Source organism: Cicer arietinum, chromosome 8 (assembly GCF_000331145.2).
Source record: "Cicer arietinum cultivar CDC Frontier isolate Library 1 chromosome 8, Cicar.CDCFrontier_v2.0, whole genome shotgun sequence".
Lineage (NCBI taxonomy): Eukaryota > Viridiplantae > Streptophyta > Magnoliopsida > Fabales > Fabaceae > Cicer > Cicer arietinum.
In genome coordinates, this window is record NC_021167.2 from 4,666,743 (window position 1) to 4,690,450 (window position 23,708).

A 23,708-nucleotide genomic window follows, 5' to 3' on the forward strand; every position below is an offset into this window, starting at 1 on the left:
TATTACAGCGCTTTTTATGTAAAGCGCTGTAAAACAAGCGCTGTAGTAGGTCATATAACGTTTGCGCATCACGTTATAAGGATTTCACAGCGCTTGTCAAAAAAGCGCTGTAAACGGAAGCGCTTTCGTAAATGTGTTACAGCGCTTTTTTCGCAAGCGCTGTAAAACACATGCGCTTTCATTGAATTTAACTACCTATTACAGCGCTTTTTTCACAAGCGCTGTAAAACACATCCGCTTTCATTGAATTTAACTACTTATTACAGCGCTTTTGTCACAAGCGCTGTAAAACACATGCGCTTTCATTGAATTTAACTACCTATTATAGCGCTTTTTTCACAAGCGCTGTAAAATACATCTTTCAAATAATTATATACGTTGGAAACCCTCATATCCTCTACATCTTTCAAATAATTATATACGTTGCGAACCCTAATATCCTCTACGTACTGTGCGGCCATCTACGTTGTCTAAGGTATTTTTTACACATGATCTGTTCTGTTTTGAAATTGCCAAAAATTGTCAAAAACTCATACCACATGATATGTTCTGTTTTGAAATTTTTAGTTGATATTGGTTTCTTTTTGAAACTTGTTGATATGTTTTGAAAGCTTATTATTTTTGTTACTGCATTTATATAGGTGGTATAATATGGATAGGAAATGGATTTCAGCCAATCGATTGTCAAAAGAGTATGAAATTGGAGTGAAGGAGTTTGTTGAGTTTGCAGTGAAGAATGCAAAAGATCCAAATAGAGTAGTTTGTCCTTGTTTAAAATGTTGTTTTGGAAAACGTGTTAGAGAAGATGAATTAGAAGGACATCTAGTATGTAATGGAATTGATCAAAGCTACACATGTTGGATAAGACATGGTGAGAAAAAAAAAGGAAACATTAATTTTGAGAATAGTTCTACATATGCTTCAACTGATTTCGATACAGATACATATGAGCCGGACCGAGTTGATGAGATTGCAAAAGCAGTTGAAGAAGATCTTCGAGATTGTCCTAAAATGTTTGAAAGTTTGTTGAGTGATGCAGAGAAAGAATTATATAATGGTTGTACTAAATTCACAAGACTGTCAGCGATATTAAAGTTGTACAACTTAAAAGCGAGTAATGGATGGTCTGATAAAAGCTTTACGGAATTATTAACACTCATAAAAGATATGTTGCCAGATGATAATGAACTTCCCAGTCGGACCTATGAGGCTAAACGGATTTTGTGTTCTATTGGAATGAGTTACGAAAGGATTCATGCGTGTCCTAACGATTGCATTTTATTTCGAAACGAATATGAACTACTTAAGGCGTGTCCGAAATGCAATGTCTCTCGATATAAGAAGAAAGAATCTACTCCAGCAAAAGTCGTGTGGTATTTTCCTATAATACCAAGATTTAGGCGCATGTATCGCAGTGAAGAAGATTCAAAACACTTGACATGGCATGCAGATGAAAGAATTAGAGATGGAATGTTTCGACACCCTGCAGATTCCCCACAATGGGCAAAAATTGATCACGAGTATCCTGAATTCGGGATAGAGTCAAGAAATCTAAGACTTGCACTTTCTACTGATGGAATGAATCCACATGGTCTTCAAAGCATCTCACATAGCACGTGGCCTGTGATTTTGGTAATATATAACCTACCTCCATGGTTATGTATGAAGCGTAAGTTTATGATGTTGTCTCTGTTAATTTCTGGACCCAAACAACCGGGGAATGATATCGACGTATACTTGACTCCTCTAATCGAAAATTTAAAAAGTATGTGGGAGACAGGTGTGGAAGTTTATGATGGGTATAAGAAAGAATGTTTCAATTTAAGGGTTATGTTGTTCGGCATAATTAATGATTTTCCAGCATATGGTAATTTATCAGGATATAGCATTAAAGGTCAGTGTGCATGTCCTATATGTGAAGAGAGTACAAATTGGATGCGGTTGAAACATTGTAAGAAGAATGTGTTTCTTGGACATCGTAGATTTTTACCTTATAGTCATCAGTATCGTGGGTGGAGAAATGCATTCAATGGAAAATCAGAGGAAGGTAAAGCTCCTTTAGCACCGACTGGATATCAAATACTTGAAAAAGTACAAGGTTTGACCAATAAATTTGGCAAACCTTTTGCGGGAGAGCTGGTGAAAACTGGGTGGAAGAAAAAGTCAATTTTCTTTGAATTGCCATATTGGAAGTCATTGTATGTAAGACATTTCCTCGATGTGATGCATATTGAAAAAAATGTATTTGAAAGTGTTATTGGTACGTTACTCAATGTTCCAGGAAAGTCTAAAGATGGCGTCAATGCAAGATTGGACTTGGTCGATATGGGAATAAGAAATGAACTGGCTCCAGTAAAGAAAGGAAATCGCACATATCTACCTCCAGCCGCTCATACTCTATCTAGAAAGGAAAAAATTGTTTTATGTAAATTTCTACACGAAGTTAAAGTTCCAGAAGGATACTCTTCGAACATTAAAAATTTGGTTTGTATGAAAGACCTCAAGTTAAAAGGTTTGAAGACCCATGATTGTCATATTATAATGGAGCATTTGCTACCAATAGGTATACGTTCCATTTTACCTGAAAAAGTTCGACTAGCCTTAACTAGATTATGTTTCTTCTTCAGGGAAATTTGTAGTAAAGTGATCGACCCTCAGAAATTACCGACATTGCAGAGGGAAATTGTTGTTACTTTGTGTGAGCTTGAAATGTATTTCCCACCATCGTTTTTTGATATAATGGTTCACCTTACTGTTCATCTGGTTAAGGAGACACAACTTTGTGGGCCAGCTTATATGAGATGGATGTATCCGATAGAACGATATATGAAAATATTAAAAGGGTACGTAAAAAGTAGAAGTCGACCAGAAGGTTGTATTGCTGAACGATACATTGTTGAAGAGGCTGCTGAATTTTGTACTGAATATCTGTCCAATGTTGAATCCATAGGGCTTCCCATGTCTCGTCATTCGGGAAGACTATCAGGAGAAGGGATAACTGGAAGGAGACTACTGACTATATCAAGGACAGAATGGGAGCAGGCACAATTGTATGTTCTGCACAATGATGATGAGGTTCAACCGTATGTTACAATACACATTGATCAGTTATCTCGTTTGAACATGAATAGGAATCAAAATTGGATAACTCGAGAGCACAATCGAAGTTTTGTAACATGGTTAAAAAATCACATAATGTCAAAATTTGATATAGACCCCGGATCAATTTCAAATAGATTGAGGTGGCTAGCAAATGGTCCGAGCTTACATGTCTTTTCTTACACTGGTTATGTTATTAACGGCTACACATTTTATACCAAAGAACAAGATGATCAGACCACTATGCAAAATAGTGGAGTCACTCTCGTAGCTGAAGCGATGCATGTCTCAAGTGCAAAAGACAAAAACCCAATATATGCAAATCTATCATATTTTGGGGTTATCGAGCGCATATGGGAGTTAGACTACACAATGTTTCGTGTTCCCATATTTGGTTGCAAGTGGGTCGATAATAATAATGGCGTTCGGATTGATGAGTCAGGATTCTTGCTTGTCGATTTTAATAGGGTGGGATACAAAGACGAGCCTTTTATTTTAGCGTCGCAAGCTCAACAAGTGTTTTATGTCACTGATCCTTCTAATGATAAATGGTCTGTTGTCCTATCGACCAATAAAATAAGTGATGATAACAATAATGATGAAGATGTTGGTAATGATCTTTTATTTGCAACATCACAACAACCACATGAAATTGATTCAACTGATGATGGTTTATATCTTAGAGATGATCATGATGAGGGAATTTGGATTAATCCATCGTTTCGTATTGTAAATGGACAAACAAATGTGAATGTCACCAGGAAAAGAAGAAGGGCATCTTAATGTATATATATGTTTAATTGTTTTATATAAGCTATGCATGTAATCTGAACTGTGTTATTGTAAATATGCATGTAATCTGAATTGAGTGTTTTATACTAAGTTCTGATTAATTTATTTTCTGATTAATTTATTTTCTGCTTATATTTAGCTTGATTTGAGTGTTTTATACCAAGTTCATGTAACAATGAGTGTTTTATATTTAGCTTGATTTACATGAACTGAACTGAATATAAATTAGTAATTTACATGAACTGAACTGAACTGAATAGAGAGATTCTCTTTTGCTCAGTGCATATATATATATAGATTCTTCAGAATACTCATTTCTAATAATTCATCATCTCCTAAAGTATTGTGATAAAGACAATGATAACAATATTTTTAATCCAATAAACAATGATAAAAATGTTTTTAATGTCATCCCAACCCAAATAAACCAAACACAAAAATAAAATAAAGAGACATTTTACAGCGCTTATCTTAAAAAGCGCTGTAAAAGATCCTTTTAAAAATAAAATAATGAGTGTTTTATACCTTTTACAGCGCTTTTCACACAAAGCGCTGTAAACGACTCTTTTGAAAGTGAGTAAAAAAGACATTTTACAGCGCTTATTTGACAAAGCGCTGTAAAAAAGCTTTAAAAATAATATTCATCAGACACCTAATTTCTTCAAACACCTTGTACGCATCATGGGAATCCAAAAAACATCAGACACAAACCCATTTCTTCAAACACCTTGTACGCATCATGGGAATCCAAAAAACATCAGACACAAACCCATTTCTTCAAACACCTTGTACGCATCATGGGAATCCCCAAAAACACCAGACACAAACCCATTTTTCGCAACATGGCAATGATCCTGAATACCAATTAAGTTTCGATTTAAGAAGGAAAGAGAATGTAAAGAGATAAAAAGGGTGTTGAGGTGGAGATTGAATTGTGAAAGAGTAAGCTTTGATGTTTGTGAAGAAGATGCATAAAAGGAGAAGAGTTTGGTGAAGAGGAAGGGATTTTTGTGGTGACCAGTTACTACTATGTGGGTTTTGCATGCATGTTGAGCTTGTTTAAAAAATAACATAACATAACAAAACACAAAAACAATAAGGCCTTTTACAGCGCTTATTTGGAAAAAGCGCTGTAAAAGAGCCTTTTAAAATTAACATAAAGAGACATTTTAGAGCGCTTATGTGGAAAAGCGCTGTAAAAGGCTTTAAAAAACATTCATATAACATAATAACACACGGAGGTCTTTTACAGCGCTTATTTGGGAAAAGCGCTGTAAAAGAGCCTCTTAAAATTAACATAAAGAGACATTTTAGAGCGCTTATGTGTAAAAGCGCTGTAAAAGGCATTCAAATAACATAATAACACACGGAGGTCTTTTACAGCGCTTATTTGAAAAAAGCGCTGTAAAAGAGCCTTTTAAAAATTTAACTAAAGAAGCCTTTTAGAGCGCTTATGTGTGAAAGCGCTGTAAAAGGCATTCATATAACATAATAACACACGGAGGTCTTTTACAGCGCTTATTTGAAAAAAGCGCTGTAAAAGAGCCTTTTAAAAATTTAACTAAAGAAGCCTTTTAGAGCGCTTATGTGTGAAAGCGCTGTAAAAGGCATTCATATAACATAATAACACACGGAGGTCTTTTACAGCGCTTATTTGAAAAAAGCGCTGTAAAAGGCATTCAAATAACATAATAACACACGGAGGTCTTTTACAGCGCTTATTTGAAAAAAGCGCTGTAAAAGGCATTCAAATAACATAATAACACACGGAGGTCTTTTACAGCGCTTATTTGAAAAAAGCGCTGTAAAAGAGCCTTTTAAAAATTTAACTAAAGAAGCCTTTTAGAGCGCTTTACAAAATAAGCGCTGTAAAAGGCTTATAAAAAGCGCTGTAAAAGTGTTACGTATATATAACAGTTACCTCTTCAGTTTCCTCTTCATTACGTAACCTTCATCTCAACCTTCATTTCTTCTCTTCTTTTGCAAACCCTATCATCCCGTCCTTTACGAACCTTATTTCCACGATCATCTCCTTCATTTCGAACCTTATTTCCATCCAAGATCATCTCTCCCATTTCACACAATATATTTTCATTGAAATACGTAACCCTCATTACGTATTTCTTCAAACCGTATTTCTGTGAACCATATTTCTGTGAACTTTCTGCAAACCCTCTTTTCTTTGCATTTCGTCTTTCTTCGAACCATCATTATTCAGGTATTGATGTTATTAAATTTTTGTAATCATTAGAATGCATGTTGAGCTTTTTTAAGATATACTGATACATGTTGAGTTTGTTTATAATAATGCATGATCCATGTTGAGCTTGTTGATGTTATACTAAAGTGCATGTTGAACTTGTTGTAGTTAAATGGATACAAACAAAGATTTAGAAGTTCAAAATGAAGAAGTTGGCACCTCTAAGACTTACGAAAAAGAAGTCAAACGTGGTGCAACTATCATGCAAAGGGTGATTAAAGCACGGAGCAGTGGCATTAAATTTGAGGTATACTATATATACTCTGTTTGCTGTGTGTTTTTTTATCTTTTTTTAGGGTTTAGGGCATGTACTTACTATATGAGTTTATTAGGTTGGCTGGAACGAGAGTGGTCAGCCAGTTGACCCCAACAGCTCCATGTTTGTAAGCTACATTGGGGCTGTTGTTCGTCAAAATGTCCCAATAACAATAGACAACTGGAGAGATAAGGCGTTGAAGGATGCCAAAGATATCATCTGGAATGACATTCAAGTAAATATTTTGATCTACTCTTTTGTCATTTATAATTTTTTTTCTGTAAAATACATTACTTATAATTGTTTTCATTGCAGACCACTTTTGTTCTTGATGAGGAACGAAAGTCATATGTTTTGAGAGTTGCTGGGAAAATCCATCGTGGATTTAGATCCCATCTCTCAAATTTCTATCTAAAAGATAGAGAAGGAAACACAAATGCTGAACCTCCAAAGATATATCAACATTATATATCAAAGGATGAATGGAGTGCATTTGTTTCCAAACGTTCTGACCCGGCGTTTGTCGTAAGTGATTAATTTATTAGCATTTGTGTTTTATTATTCATATTCGTAGCGTATTTTAAATTTTTACACAATTGCTATTTTTTTTTTATATAGAATATTAGTAAGGCAAATCGCGAACGGGCAAGCAACCCAAAACACCCATACAAGAAATCACGTATGGGATATGCACGCCTTGAACAAAAAATTGTAAGTAATTAAACATCACTTGTAATTTGTATTATAAACTATAGTGTGTAACTAATTTGTATTATTTTGTTTATGATTTTAACGAATAGAGAAAAGACACCCAAGCCGATCAACCCTTGGGTCGTCATATCTTATGGAAGGAAGCGCGTGTTAACAAAGAAGGAGTGGTTGATAATGAAAATGTCAAGAAAGTTGTAGAACTTTGTGTAAGTATATTATCACTTTAATATTTTTTAATATTGTATTTTAAAAATGCTATTGAACTTATCTTTTTAATGTTACATGTATTTTAGGAAACTATTGAACAAAGTTCTGAAACTCAAGAGGGCAACAAGGATACGTGCAGGGACATTCTTGGGAAAGTGTTTAATGTCCCTGAGTATTCCGGTCGAGTGAGGGGGAAAGGATTTGGCGTAACTCCCAAAAGCTTTTTTCCTCAAGAGAAGCGCCAAAAACCTTCCAACGAGGAAGTATTAGAGAAGCTCAGAATCTTATCGGAGCAAGTGGCACTCTTGGTGAATACGAATAAAGACAAGCAACTTCCGGTTCAGCTCCAACCTGAAATACAAATGGAGAGTGAAACCGGGAGTTGCAACGTCGGTTTGAAGAGTATTCCCGAGGTAATTAATTACTTACTACTTACTTGCTTATGTAATTACTTATGTATTAAACAAACTTATATATTAACTGTACTTATGTTTTAACTATTGATGTAGGGTGTCACTACATGTGTCCTATACTTGTCCTCGCCGACTCAACGGAAGGTGGGAAAAGGAATATTGCACAATACTTCGGGAGAAGTATTGCACAATATTCCGATCCCCGCGGGCCATGTCAAAGTATCGCCTACGGTTGCTTTCGAACCAACTGCACCGTTGCCCATACCGGACAACGATGGAGATATGAAGTTCTTAAGCGACGCTATTGGCAGTTACGTGGCATGGCCCACACACCTTGTTGCCCTCGAAAAAAAGATTCCCAAGGACAAATCAGTTACATCTCCCGAAAAGGTTTGTCACATTTATTGCCTAAGGTTTTTTATTTTTTCAGATTCAATAAACTAACATTTTACCTCATTTTTGTAGGTCCAAATAAATAAACCACCCCTACAGCCAAAAAAAGGCAGCAGACCTCAAAAATTGGAGGTTAATAGGGCTGCCAAACTACAAAGGCTGGAGGGTAATAAAGCTGCAAAACTTGCAGCAACAAAAAATCTGGATCGGGGAAAATCGGTCGCTGCTGCTGCTGCTCCTAATAAAAGTCAGCCACGCCTTGGTAAATACGGGGCGTGTCTTGACATCCAAATAAAAAGGAACATGGGCAGCAGCAACGATTCGCCCATTGTACAAATGAATCAAGACATCTTTGGAGATGAGTATATTGAATACCTCGAAAAGGAGCAAATGTACGATCTTCTCGAACATAAGGAGCTGAGTGTTACTGTAATCAGCTTGTACATAAGGTAAAAAATACTTTTAATTGCATTTATTTGTAATTAATTAAATGTATTGGTAATTAATCTAGTTTAAAATTTTCATTGAAGGTTTTTGTACGAGAAGGTCGTGTGCACGAGGAAACTGTCAAATAAATACTCATTCTTGTCTCCGCATAAGATGTCGATGTTCAAACTCGATCCAGACAATGTAAAACACTACATTGTAGATATGTTTTTAAGAAATAAAGAAAGTGATAAATTGTTCTTGGCACCATATAATTCAGGGTACGTAATTTTATCTTTTTTAATTGATGAGAATTTAATTTATTAGTTGTCTATAAACAAAATTGCTTAACCAATTTTTTGTTGTTGTAGGGCACATTGGGTGCTATTTGCAATCAATGCGGTCTCTGAAGTGATATACTATTTGGATCCCGTGCACGGCGATTACACCAATCACCCCGGAATAAAGAATATGCTCGACACGTAAGTAATATTCATTTATTTCTTACATATATATATTTATATATATATATATATAAATATATATATGTAAGAAATAAATGAATATTACTTACGTGTCGAGCATATTCTTTATTCCGGGGTGATTGGTGTAATCGCCGTGCACGGGATCCAAATAGTATATCACTTCAGAGACCGCATTGATTGCAAATAGCACCCAATGTGCCCTACAACAACAAAAAATTGGTTAAGCAATTTTGTTTATAGACAACTAATAAATTAAATTCTCATCAATTAAAAAAGATAAAATTACGTACCCTGAATTATATGGTGCCAAGAACAATTTATCACTTTCTTTATTTCTTAAAAACATATCTACAATGTAGTGTTTTACATTGTCTGGATCGAGTTTGAACATCGACATCTTATGCGGAGACAAGAATGAGTATTTATTTGACAGTTTCCTCGTGCACACGACCTTCTCGTACAAAAACCTTCAATGAAAATTTTAAACTAGATTAATTACCAATACATTTAATTAATTACAAATAAATGCAATTAAAAGTATTTTTTACCTTATGTACAAGCTGATTACAGTAACACTCAGCTCCTTATGTTCGAGAAGATCGTACATTTGCTCCTTTTCGAGGTACTCAATATACTCATCTCCAAAGATGTCTTGATTCATTTGTACAATGGGCGAATCGTTGCTGCTGCCCATGTTCCTTTTTATTTGGATGTCAAGACACGCCCCGTATTTACCAAGGCGTGGCTGACTTTTATTAGGAGCAGCAGCAGCAGCGACCGATTTTCCCCGATCCAGATTTTTTGTTGCTGCAAGTTTTGCAGCTTTATTACCCTCCAGCCTTTGTAGTTTGGCAGCCCTATTAACCTCCAATTTTTGAGGTCTGCTGCCTTTTTTTGGCTGTAGGGGTGGTTTATTTATTTGGACCTACAAAAATGAGGTAAAATGTTAGTTTATTGAATTAATATGCACACCCATATATGAAATTATGGGTAGGCATTTTACAGCGCTTTTTCGAGAAAGCGCTGTAATATGTACGCCCATATATGAAATTATGGGTGGGCATATTACAGCGCTTTTGTGAGAAAGCGCTGTAATATGCACACCCATATATGAAATTATGGGTAGGCATATTACAGCGCTTTTTCGAGAAAGCGCTGTAATATGTACGCCCATATATGAAATTATGGGTGGGCATATTACAGCGCTTTTGTGAGAAAGCGCTGTAATATGCACACCCATAACTCATATGACGGGGTGCATATTACAGCGCTTTTTGTGAAGAAGCGCTGTAAAATGTGCATAACAAGCGCGCGTTGTATTTACATGTTTTATAGCGCTTTTATAAAAGCGCTGTTGTATCATTTACAGCGCTCGTTTCCACAGCGCTTATTTTTTTGAAAAAGCGCTGTAAATGGCTTAAAAAAAGCGCTGTAAAAGCCGTTTTTTCGCGTAGTGATGATAGGTCGTATGTCAAATTTAAGCCTAAAAAATTAATCGTAAATCAGACTCAGACTTAGTTTCAAAGTCTGACCTGACATATTCTCATCCCTAACCAGTATTTTATTCACTTAAAAATCCTTAAAGTTAAGACAAACAAAAATCAAGAACAGTTTTGTTGGAAGATTTCCACCATGCATGCAAGTTCAATAAAATATATTTTATAAAATTCATAATGACGATAGTGAATTATCTCCAGTCTCATGGATAAATTTAAGTTCAATTCAAACATTATGTCTGTTGAAAATGGAAAATTTTCAACACATATTTGCAATTTAAAATTTAAACTACTCATTTTTTTGGGCAAAAAGCTACTAATTTTTTTAGGAGTAATGAAATGTTCCAAGCAAATAAGTTAAATCATAATATCTTCACTCTTCTATGGTGGAGATTTATGGGTGTTGACTTGTAGAAATGGTCTTCGATCATACTCAGCTATGTATGATTGAATTAGTAGGGAAAATCCATCCGAAGCATGAAACTTTCTTTGAATTAAATTAAATATATATGTTTGCAGAAAATATTTGCAAACCGACTTTTAAACATTTGAATAGCAAAATTCTCAACAAATCGTCATGTAAAGCGATTTAGTCCCCTACGATACGTACATGTGGGAGAACTTATGTTCAAGAGCTTGTCACCTTAGTTTCACCAAATATGTTTTATATTTAGCAATATTATTATGATAAAAAAAATTGGCATTCATACAATATTTGACATTTTATTAACAATATAGTTCTACTATATTTTATAAGACATTATATTTGTCTTAAATTTTATATTCTAATAACATTATTCTTTTTATATATATTTATCTTGAATAAATTTAAAAGCAATTGGTTATTCTTATTGATTTTAATCGATTAAGATACATGTTGAGAGATAGCAAATTTCAGAATAATTAATTATTCTTGTTGATTTTAATCGATTAAAATATATGTTGATAGATAACAAATTTCAAAATAATTAATTGTTTTTGTTGATTTTGATTGATCATGATATATATGGATAGATAGCAGACTACTTATAAATGTTATAGACTACTTGTAAATGTTATGATCTTCTTAGGTCAAACTTGAATTAATTTATAGTCAAATTTGAATTAATTTATAGTCAAGTTTTTCAAGTAAAATAATTTTATATATACTATTCTATATTTAGAAAGATTCATTCTAAACTTATAGATAATGTTTATAAAAAATTCAAATAAGTCTTGTTAGAAAATATATGTTTAAGCATAAACGTATTTCTTTTCACGGAAACTAATAAATACAATAAAAAATAAATGTAGTGGATTGTATAGAGAATAATCTAATAACTACAAAACTTAATTAAGTAATTAAACTTAAATAATTAATAAATTTTAATTTATGCTAAATCACTCAAATGATAAATGAACTCTAATTTATATTGAACTCCATGTAATTATACATTGTCAAGCATACATGTTCTCAATGGATCTAACCTGAGTTTTAAAGTATAAATCAATTTTGATCACAAGATATAAATTAGTTTAATTAATAACAAACTTATAAAACAATAAAATATAGTATTTATTTTTACAGAAAATCAAACCTAACACACCTAAATTTGTATAATAATGTAGAACATAAATAAATACTTCCGATAACTTAAGTAATCCTGAGAGACAACATTCATATATGAGCAACATGCCCACGAAAAACCTTAAGTTTTGGACCTTTTTTAGTAGATAAGCTAGCATATGGTTTTTGTTTATATATATTCCATGTAATATAATATCAACAAAACAATAAAAATTAGTATATTTAGTTTAAAATAACAAAAATTTATATATTTAATTTAAATTTTAAATTAAATACATCAATTTTTATTAATTTATTTTTATCTATAATTTATTACAGGAGAATATATACTCTATAGAAATTTATTTTTTGTTAACTCTTTCCTCTCTTAATCATATATAAGATACTTGATCGTGGATAATTTTTAACTTTGTGGAATTTCTATCATTATTCGAGTACATGTAACAATCACATGCCTTACCTCTTTTCAGCGATGGATAAGAGGATTTGTCAACTATCTCCAATCTAAAAAGAGATGTGAAGACAAAGTGCAAACTTGAACATACGACTCTCAACTTGAAAATATATACTTCTCTTGCAATATCAATAATTGGGGATTGAGACTATATCTACATTACAACAAAAACTATACGTTCCTATGGGCACTACCTACCGGCTAAAAACATCATTTTCAAGGATTTTTTTGAAAAAACTTGTATTTTCCATTGCATATACCTCTCTCTCTATATATATATATATTATTATTATTATTTTTATTTTTTTTGAAAAATTAGCGTTTCTCGAGGATATATCTCTCCACAAAATTTTTAGCAGAAAAATTATTACTTTTTTTTCAAATTTCTAGGAGTATACATCATTGAGAAATTTGAACAAGTTTTTTTAAGGCGGACTGCTTTGACACAAGTTTGTGGAAAGTATGTTCGATTGTGTTTTTAAATTTAATTTATCTTTAAATTTTATTGCATTTTAATTTTATATATTTGTAATTATATAAATATTTTATAAATGTAATTGAGTAAATTATTGTTCTCCTCGTATCATATAAATTTTCATCTCAGTTTCAATTTAAGATAAATTTTTTAACTAGAGATACCAAAACATGGTAGTATTTAGAGAATAACTTATCAAATCATATCGACTCATCAAACACAAAATTAAGATATGATTCGATAGTTATCTATTAAATTGATCTCTTATCATGTATATCAAACAACAAACTCTTAAGATTGTTTGATGCATAATATATAATAGAACCAAAATAAGATATAAAACAAAATAAAGATAGAATATGACAATGACTAAACAAATATTATCATATGATGTGATTGATGTGTATGCGATAAAAAACAATCTAATATATTATTTTATTATGTAATGTATTTAATATTCAATTCACCGTAACATGATAATATATATATATATATATATATATATATATATATATCATATTTAAACAACAAATTTACTATTGTGAAAAAATAATATACTATTTTTTTAAATAAACTTACACAGTACTTTTAAATATTATAAATTTAAAAAAAAAATACTAAAACCATATTAAATAAATATTGAATGAATTTTATATTTTAAAAAAACATTGAAACTACTAAATAAATAATTTAAACTTTAAAAATAATAGATGATTAAATAATTCTATATTTTATATGTTGGATAAACAAATAAAGATATTATATGTAAATGAAAGAACCACCCTTGTAAGAAAGATATTTATTTTTAAAATCAACATTCAAAATTTAATAGTTTTGAATAATAATTTATTAGATTATATAAAATGACAAAACATTTTTCATAAATCATATATATTTTTTAAAATTAATTATTAATATTTAAATTTAAATTTAATATCAAATTCTATTTTTCTACTTGTATTTATATTTTATTATATTTCAATTTTATATATTTTTAATTGTATTTATATTTTATTATATTTTAATTTTATATATTTTTAATTATATTTTTTAAGGATAACTAAATAAATTATTGTTCTTATTATATTTAAGTATACTCTTAAAAGTATTTTACTATAATTGTATTTCTTCACAATCTCTCTCCATTAATATCTGATTCACGTTTTACTTTTCTTACTATCCCCTCTTTTCTAGATCAAATTAAACATACTGCAATCACAAAGTGGTGTCAGGCTAACATTCTAGATGGAGAGCAGAAGATTGAGAATGAATAGTAAACGCAGGGGTAAAATGGAGGGTATGTGCAATACTAAAACAATCGGTATAATGTGAACCAGCTATATATTTCAATATAATGGTTCTAAATTAATTATTTCATTTCTCGCGATAAACACTTATCTCATTTAATTAACGTATAAGATTAAATTACTAACTAAAAATGATATGTGACTATATCTTCACCCAATAACTCTAGGATATTATATTTTATAATATGTTTAAATTTTTTTTCTTCTATTTTTGTAATAATTCAATTTAAAAACTCATTAATGTTGTATCTAAAAAATAAAACTCATTTCCGTACTTAAGAGATATAATTATTTAAGGATTTTATTTTTATTTTCATATTTTTTTACTCAAGAATTTTAATTTTATTAAACCTGTATTTTTATTATTTACCAAAATAAAAATTACTATTCAATCATCGTTTTTTGTTAATAAAAATAAATATGAAAAACTTTTCCGTTTCCAAACAATCCCTTAAAAAATAATTTTTAAAATTAAATATAGAACTCATAAAAATCAAATTTTGAATATCATAATTCAAACTAGCTAGCCACACCCACCGTTTTATTACAATAAACAAATTAATGAATTTATTAATAAAATTGTTTATAATAGTTAATTCTAAATTAATAATGTTTAAATTAAAAAAAAAGTTGTTAGATTATATAAACTTGAAATAATATTTTCAATAGTTAAGTTACAAATAATAAGAATTGTAATTTGAAAGTTATAATGATAGTACAATAAAAATTAAAAATGCAGGTTTAATAAAAATAAAATCCTTGGATCAAAAAAATATTAAAATACAAATAATATCTTTATTATGGAGTTTTTAATTCGAGTTATTAGGAAAATAGAAAGAAAATAAATTTAGAGATATTATAACATATATTAATCTTATATATTAATCTTATGCATTAATTAAATCTAATGATTATTATTAATTCTCGTTTCTCATAATAACTATCCGTTTCCACTTGATACGCTCCATAATGATTAAACAAGTTTTTCCTCCCTATAAAATTTTAAAATTTTGTTTACAATCTATATAAAAAAAATCATATTTTTTAGTCCCAACAAAATTACCATGCAAGCATTTTTAGTCCATGTTAGAATATCAACAGATATTTTATATGATTCTTTTGCAAACATGTTTACAATAATAAATAAAATTTTCACAAAAAATGAGATCAAAATTTGATTTCTAAGTTCATATTTTTGTTATTTTTATCTTTAAGCATATGACATTTAAAAAATTCATATTAATTCTTCTGAAGTAAAAAAATAATATAAACTTGTAAGGATGTACATTAAATAATATTCTAAACATGTTTGTAAAAAATTATTCAAAAATTTAAAAGTTAAAGGATGTTTTGTTCTAATAAAGACTAAAACAACTTGTATAATAATTTTTAGAGATTAAAAAATGTGATTTTTTTATAAGAACTAAAAATAAATTTTTAAAATTTTATAAGAGTTAAAAATGTATTCAATCCTATAATAAAATAATTTAATAACTTTAAGGTATTCTCTACGATGAACTAGAACACCGTACCATCACTTTAAATTTATGTGAGAAAAAAAAAGAGAATTAATTCGTTAAATAAAATAAAATAAAATGATGCAAGATAAATTCTCCTATACTATAGCATTGATGTAGGATAATGTATATCAACAAAATGGGACGAGAGAATATATATCGATTAATAGTTTATGCATGGTTAACTAGTAATTTTTGTGGAAAAAAAAAAGAAACTAGTAATTATATAAATTAACTTGTGTCACGAACAAGACTGTGTTGCATACTAACAAGACTCGTTCAATAGTTCTCAATGACTTGTTCACGTACGTATACATGCTCCCAAACATAGCTAAATTCACGATTCTATAAATAGGACCCAACTTTCTCAACACAAACACAAACACAAACACCCTGAGATCAAGTTGAGTATATTAATTAAAATTAATACCATGGAACTTCAACTTTCTTCCTTTGTTATTCCTTTCTTTGTTTTCTTAATGCTACGATTTTTTGCAAAATATTACATGCTAAAAAAGTTTGGTCACAAATTACCCCCTGGTCCAATGAAGTTACCATTCATTGGTAACTTGCATCAAATAGCATCATTAGGATCACTTCCACATCGTGCTTTCCAACAACTTGCTCATAAATATGGACCTATTATGCACCTTAAACTTGGTCAAATTTCTACTATTGTCATAACCTCTCCAAAATTAGCAAAAGAAATATTAAAAACACATGATATTGTTTTTGCTAATAGACCACACCTTGAATCAGCTCATATTATGAGTTATGGTTCTAAAGATATTGCATTTTCTCCATATGGTGATTATTATAGACAAATGAGGAAAATTTGTATGTTAGAGCTTTTAAGTGCTAAAAGGGTTCAATCATTTTCTTATATTAGAGAAGATGAGACAAATATATTCATTGAATTAATTAAATCATCAGCAGGGTCAGAAGTAAATTTAACTAATAGAATATTCTCACTTGTGAGTTCTATTGTTTCAAGGTCAGCATTTGGTGACAAAACAGAGGACCAAGATGAATTTGTTAGAGTGATTAGAAAAACAATAGAATCTGTTGGAGGACTTGAACCTGCTGATTTGTTTCCTTCAATGAAATATATAATACATGTGTTAACAGGTAATAAATCCAAATTAGAGAAAATGCAAAAACAGTCTGATAAAATATTGGAAATAATTGTTGGTAAGCATCAAGAGAAACAAAGAAGAGCAAAAGAAGGGAGTGATGAAGAGCAAGAAGATCTTGTTGATGTGCTTTTGAGAGTCCAACAAAGTGGAACTCTTGATATCCCAATAACAACTAGCAACATCAAAGCTATCATCTTTGTAAGTAAATATATATACAACTAGCAACATCAAAGTTATATAATTTGTTATTTGTGTGTGTTTATTACATTTTTAATAATTATTTTTTACGTTAAATATATTTTTAATTTGTATAAAATTTCAAAATTTTGTTTTTATTTTTATAATTTTTTTTCAACTTTTAGTCTTTTCAATTTTTTCTTCAATAATTTTAATCTCTACAAATTTTTTGATTGATTTTTAACCGCAACAAATATATATCACTTTTTCGTATTATATTGGTTTAGTCTCTATAATATTTATTCTTATAGAATCTATATTTTATAGACTAAAATTAATATAGTCCACATATTTTATAAAGACTAATTTTAAAATCAACATAAAATTACAGGAACTATAAAAAAAATGGATGTATAAAATATAAACCTCTAAAAAATTAGTTCAAGGTAGACTTTTACTATTTAAAAAAATAAATAAAGTTTATAACAATAAAAAATAGAGAGTAAATAAAATATTTTATTAAAATTAACAAAATCCACCTTTAGACTAGGAACATATTAGAAAACTCTTGAAAAATAACATGGAAAGATTTATTTTTTTTAAAGACTAAATACAAAAAAAGTTATGGAGTCTAAAAAAATGAAAATCATATATTTGAAGGAACAAAAAAGATATAGATAAACCTTATATTTTGCAATGCTCTTTATTAAGTAAGTCGCTTCAAAATTACTTATCAAATAAAGGTATAATTGCAAATCTTTTTTATTTTTATTTTTTTTTAATTATAATTATTTTATTTGCATTTGTTCATTTAGGATACATTTGCTGCTGGAACTGACACAACAACATCAACAATAGTATGGGCTATGGCAGAATTGATGAAAAATCCACGTGTGATGGAGAAGTTACAAAGTGAATTAAGAGATGCATGCAAAGGAAAAGAAATAATAACAGAAGTTGATGTACAAGATCTTCCTTATTTGAAGTTAGTTATAAAAGAGACATTAAGACTACACTCACCTACTCCTTTATTGCTCCCTAGAGAATCCACTCAATTAACCAACATTGGTGGATATGATATTCCAAAAAAGACTAAAGTTATGGTTAATGTGTGGGCCATGGCAAGAGATCCTTACTATTGGAATGATGCTGAAATGTTTATTCCAGAGAGATTTGATGCTAATTCTATTGATTACAAAGGAAATCATTTTGAGTATCTTCCTTTTGGAGCTGGAAGAAGAATATGTCCTGGCATGTCATTTGGTATTGCTGGTATTATGCTTCCTTTGGCTTTATTACTTTATCACTTCGATTGGAAACTTCCAAACCAAATGAAACCTCAAGATTTGGATATGACTGAACATTATGGATTGGCAATTGGAAGGAAAACTGACTTGTGTTTGATTCCAAGGGTTTATAATTATAGTGCTTGATAATATTGTAAACCGTACTTTAAAATAATGTGTCATGCATGTCATTTTTTATAATAAAAGTATAAAGAATAAATGCTAAAGTGTCCCTTTTAATAGAATATGTTTTGCATCGCTAGATGCTAGCTTTGTTGAATCTGAATTAAGCAATAATAATAGTGGACCATTTATAAAATTTTACTACATTGTAGGTTCATAGTATTTTTTTCTATGCATGTGTATCTTTATATTCGAGTATTTGTATTCTTTTTCACATCTTTCAAGTATACATATGTGTTGTATTTGTGTAAATCTATGACATGTTCATAGTGTATTATAAAATGAGGCTAATCAATAAAAGTTCAATATAATGGGTGTATTTGTATAAATGCAACTTTTTGTTCTCAAAGATACGTGTATGTTCACAGTAAACCCCCTTAATCATAGAGTAAGCAATTATTGTTATGAGAAACACAAATTAAAAAAATTATAGAAAAAAGAGAGAGAATAATAAAGGGTAATTGACATATTTATAAGTCATTAGTATTATAAAATAATATATAATTTAAGACGTCTCCTGTATAATAATTTTATAAATGGTGAAGATATAAGTTGAATCTGATGCATTAAAAGTGTTGTTGTTATTTGTCTGCATCTCAACTCTGCAATAGTCTCAACTCTACTTTGTGCATTAAAGGTTTAATTTGCCTTTATTCGCCACCTTAGTCAAATTTTGGTTAATCCGTTTAGATTTGAATAAATAATTTTCTCCTCATCTAGATTTTATTATGACATAGTATATTTGGAACCATCAACATTCAAAACACTCTTCAACATGGAAGCTAATTAATACTGCAAACTTCTTTATAACTTCGTTTCATGTGTTTGCTAAAAATTAACACCCTAATAGGCACCCCTTAATTGCCAAACGTAATGAAAATTATTATAAATTAATAAAAGTTTATTCAGTTAGTAAAAACTTTATTTATTCTACAAGAACCTTCGTTTAACTCTACTCGACAACCGCATCTCATTAGTCGTTATCAATTTATTGGCTATTATGTTTATTTTCAAATGTTGGTTTTGTAGAAGAAAAATGTTTATTTTTATTTTTCGTTAATGTCAATACAATATTAATTATAATTATAGTTTTTCAAGTATATTTATTGTAGAGAATGGAATAGGTGGAATGACTTAAAACAAAACAAAAACCTTAGAAAAAGTACCAAGAGATTATTGTGGTAAATGTCATAAATAATAGTCTTTTATTTTGGTTTTAACTTTCTAGATTGTCAGAAGAATGGGACAATAGAAGTTTGAAACACTGACAAGATTCAAGTTCTACATAGATTAAAGATAATTTTTCAAACGAGTTTATAAAAGAAATTCAGCGAAAAATAAGGAAAACTTGAATAAGAGTTATTAGAACTATTATTTAAATTTATATTCTTCCAAAAAATACTTTCTTTAAATTGAACACATTTAAGATCAGAATACAATATCTAATAAAAAAAGGTTAAATATATTTTTATAGTATTACGTAAAATTTCAACATTTTAATTTTAGTTTTTATAAAATAAAAATACAACTTTTAGTTCTTACAAAATTATTTAATTAAGAGTTCTAATATATGTTAAAGTAAAGTATATTTAATTGTTGTTCAACTTAAAATATTTGAATGATTTTTCGCAAACATATTTAAAGTATTATATAAAAGTTCTTTCACAATTTTTTTATTTTTAAAATTTGATAAATCAAATATGAACTTTTTAAATGTAAAGTACTAAAGATAAAAATAATGAAAATATAGATTCAGACATTGGAATTTTAATCTATTTTTATTGATGAACTTTTTATATTATTTTAAATAAATTTCAAAAAATTCATTAAAAAATATATGTCCATTTAACAGTAATGACTAAAATTATATATATGATAATCTTGTAGAAATTAAAAATTATATTTTTATTTTTCAAAGACTAATTGAAATTAAAAAAAATTTAGAGACTGAAAATATATTTAATTCAAAAAATATAATTAATTAAAAAATAAGAGCCATGCAGAGACGACGTAACAAAAAAAAAAAAAGATTACAATAATAATGAAGTCATTTCCAATTCGTCATCATTTGAAGATTTTCTATTTGTAAGTTTTACCTTTGAACAAATTAATTAACTATTAAACGAAGTAAAAACTATATATTTTGTTCATATATGCAGCCAACTATTGACTTTGCTATATTTGGTTTATCGCATTTATTTAATACATATTAATATAGTGTGTATTTATATTAAATTTTTTAATTAATAATACTTTTAATTTGTTCACATATTTACTATTATAATATCTATTAAAATTAATTAAATTAAAAATTTAATATATATATATATATATAAATAACATATTATTTAACTATTAATAATTTAATTTTGATAATATTAAAATTTATTAATTTATTCAATATAACAGAGAAGTTTTGGTTATTTATGGTGAGATTGAAGTATATTTTTTTTTTGAAATAGTCTTTACATGTGGTCATATTAAATGATAGGATATTTTTAATTAGATAGTGACATCATTAAATTTTGATTATACTAACATATAATATTATTTTTTCTTTCTTTTAGACATGCTGACAGTTGTATTGGGTATAGTTTCATACCGTGTTTATACACAATACTTCATTCGCTTGTTAAATTATTATTCTCCTTAATGAAAATAAATCAATAGTTGATATAAGATAGTTTAATAAAATCATTATTTATTTATTATTATTTTTAATCGGTATGAGATGAGGGATATGGTTGTAATGTTTAAATAACATTACTTCTAGTCCATAGATCTTTTGAGAAAAAAAATGCTAAAAGTCTTGGTACACTCTCTCTCTGGAGGTGTGCATAATTCGTGTGTCAATTTCAACGACCGTTCATTTATAAACATAATTTTAAAACTAGTCGTAATAAAAATTAAACGTATTTAATGATCTAAACGTTATAATTAATTAATAAATATATAAATTAAATTCTTTTATGAAATTAATCTTCTTTTTTAATTATAATAACAAATTTTATTTAAGAATTTATAAAATATAATTAAATTAATAAATATTAATATTAATATTGTTAAATTAAAAATATTTTAAATTTAAATTTACAATTTACAGTGTTTTAGGTGGTGTGTTTATCTCACCGTTTTTTTCTTTTCAAAGTTTTATCCACAGAATTGTTTCTTTATACCGATTAGATAATCCTATTTTTTTTTTGACTCAATGATACTGAGGTAATATATAAAAACTGAAATTGATAATTATAAATTGATACTCCTACGTAATTCAAATTCGTATATGACGTTTTTGAGAGTTGAATATCGACTTGTTAATTACTAGTTGTCTATTTTATTTTACTATTATTTTCAAGTAGCTGAAAAAAAACTTTGATTTATTTTGTTTTCTTTAGTACAGAAAACAACATTTAAAATGTTTCTTCAATTGTCTAAAATGAAACATTTCTACACTGAATTTTAAAGGGCCGTGACTCGTGATACAAGAAAAAAATAACACTTTTTTGGTGCGTTTTATGAAAGCAGTATATTTATAATTATCACTCTATTCATCTCATACTAATAGTTGCAATTGTAATAAAAATTGTTTTAAAACAATAGTCAGTTTTAAACTTTTTTTAACATTCTAATTCTTAAGGAAGTGAAGGTCTAGTAATATTGAGTTCGATCTAAAGATAAATAAAATATGATAAATAATTATTTTAATTATAATTTAAATTTTCTAAAATGATTTATCTTTAATTAGAGTTCATTAATTATTTGAGTGTAATTACTTTATTAGTTGTCATTCTCAACTTTGAATGTAACATAACATTTTATATTATTTATACTATTTAATTAATATAATTTGCATCACTTTATTTTTTACTTTACATTTATGATAATGAGAATCGACCAATGATTAAAAAGTGTAATAATCTAGACCGTTGTATTTAAATATGAGTTGTAATACTATATATCCTAATTTTTTCCACTTATAATAAGACAAAGCTTCAATTGTTCTATAGTAAGAGATGTTATCATACTTATTCGAACTTTAAATTTTACATTTAATATTGTAAACTAAAGATCATGGAATGATAATGTCAACCCCTTTTTTAGTAGCTATACCCTCAACCATTGTTGAAAAGTTAAATTGCCCTCATCATTAAATCAAATTTGTCAACCATTATTCTCGTTTACTCTTCCATCTTGAAACTCACATATTTCTTTGAACTGAATACATTTATGTAAACTAAGTTCAAGTAATTCTCATGCTAATTGAATTTTTTTACATGATTTTGAACTCAATTTATGTATATGTACGTGAACTTAGTTCAAGTACGCACTTCTCTTACTCATTGCAAAATTTTACATATACTTGAACTCACTTTACATACATGTACATGAACTAAGTTTACGTACATTTAAGTGAATGCAAAATACATAAAGATACATGATTTAAATTTGTGTACAATGTATAATTTACCATGTATATGAACTCATATCACATAAAATTCTATGATTTAAAAAAAAAATACGAACTCAACACATTAGTAAAGATATATTGTTGGTGATTTTAAGCATAATAAACAGATGAAAGTTATGTTATAAGTTATGAGTGAAAAGTGTGACTTATGAATGAATATAAGTTATCTGGTGTGAATTATAAGTATGTGATATGTGTGTGTGATATAATGAGATGAGTGATGATGATGAAGAGAGAAAGAGACAAAATAGAGAAGTTAAGAATGTGCAAAATAGTAAATAGTATTTTGGGTATTCTAATTTTATGAAAATTTGATGAGGTGTAGATAGCAAATCAGAGAGTGTAGGTAGTAAAATTGATTATAAAATAACATAAGTATATAAATATTTCATTACATGTTAGATTAATTTATCAACCACTAAAATATCGTAAATTATTAATCACTTATTCAATATAATAATTATAAAATATACGAAATATATACACATCTTATTAATCACCTATAATATTTCATTAACTACTAAAATATAATTCTTTAACTATTTAAAATACTTTGTTAATTACTAAAATAATTTTCTTTAAATAGTTAATGATTTATAT

At 28.6% G+C, this 23,708-nt stretch overlaps 2 protein-coding genes across 2 annotated transcripts; both read left to right on the forward strand.

The window, feature by feature from the left end:
- Positions 1 to 288: 288 nt before the first annotated feature.
- Positions 289 to 14,308, forward strand: LOC140919017 (uncharacterized). The gene is made up of 3 exons (XM_073364329.1): positions 289 to 475; positions 642 to 1,669; positions 14,229 to 14,308. Exons 2-3 carry the CDS (start codon positions 652 to 654, stop codon positions 14,306 to 14,308), a joined length of 1,098 nt encoding a protein of 365 aa, XP_073220430.1. The 5' UTR covers positions 289 to 475; positions 642 to 651.
- Positions 14,309 to 16,225: 1,917 nt separating this feature from the next.
- Positions 16,226 to 18,784, forward strand: LOC101513755 (cytochrome P450 71D8-like). Its single transcript, XM_004511940.4, has 2 exons — positions 16,226 to 17,192; positions 17,987 to 18,784. The coding sequence occupies exons 1-2, from the start codon at positions 16,290 to 16,292 to the stop codon at positions 18,602 to 18,604; spliced, it is 1,521 nt and encodes a 506-aa protein (XP_004511997.1). The 5' UTR covers positions 16,226 to 16,289; the 3' UTR covers positions 18,605 to 18,784.
- Positions 18,785 to 23,708: the final 4,924 nt, after the last annotated feature.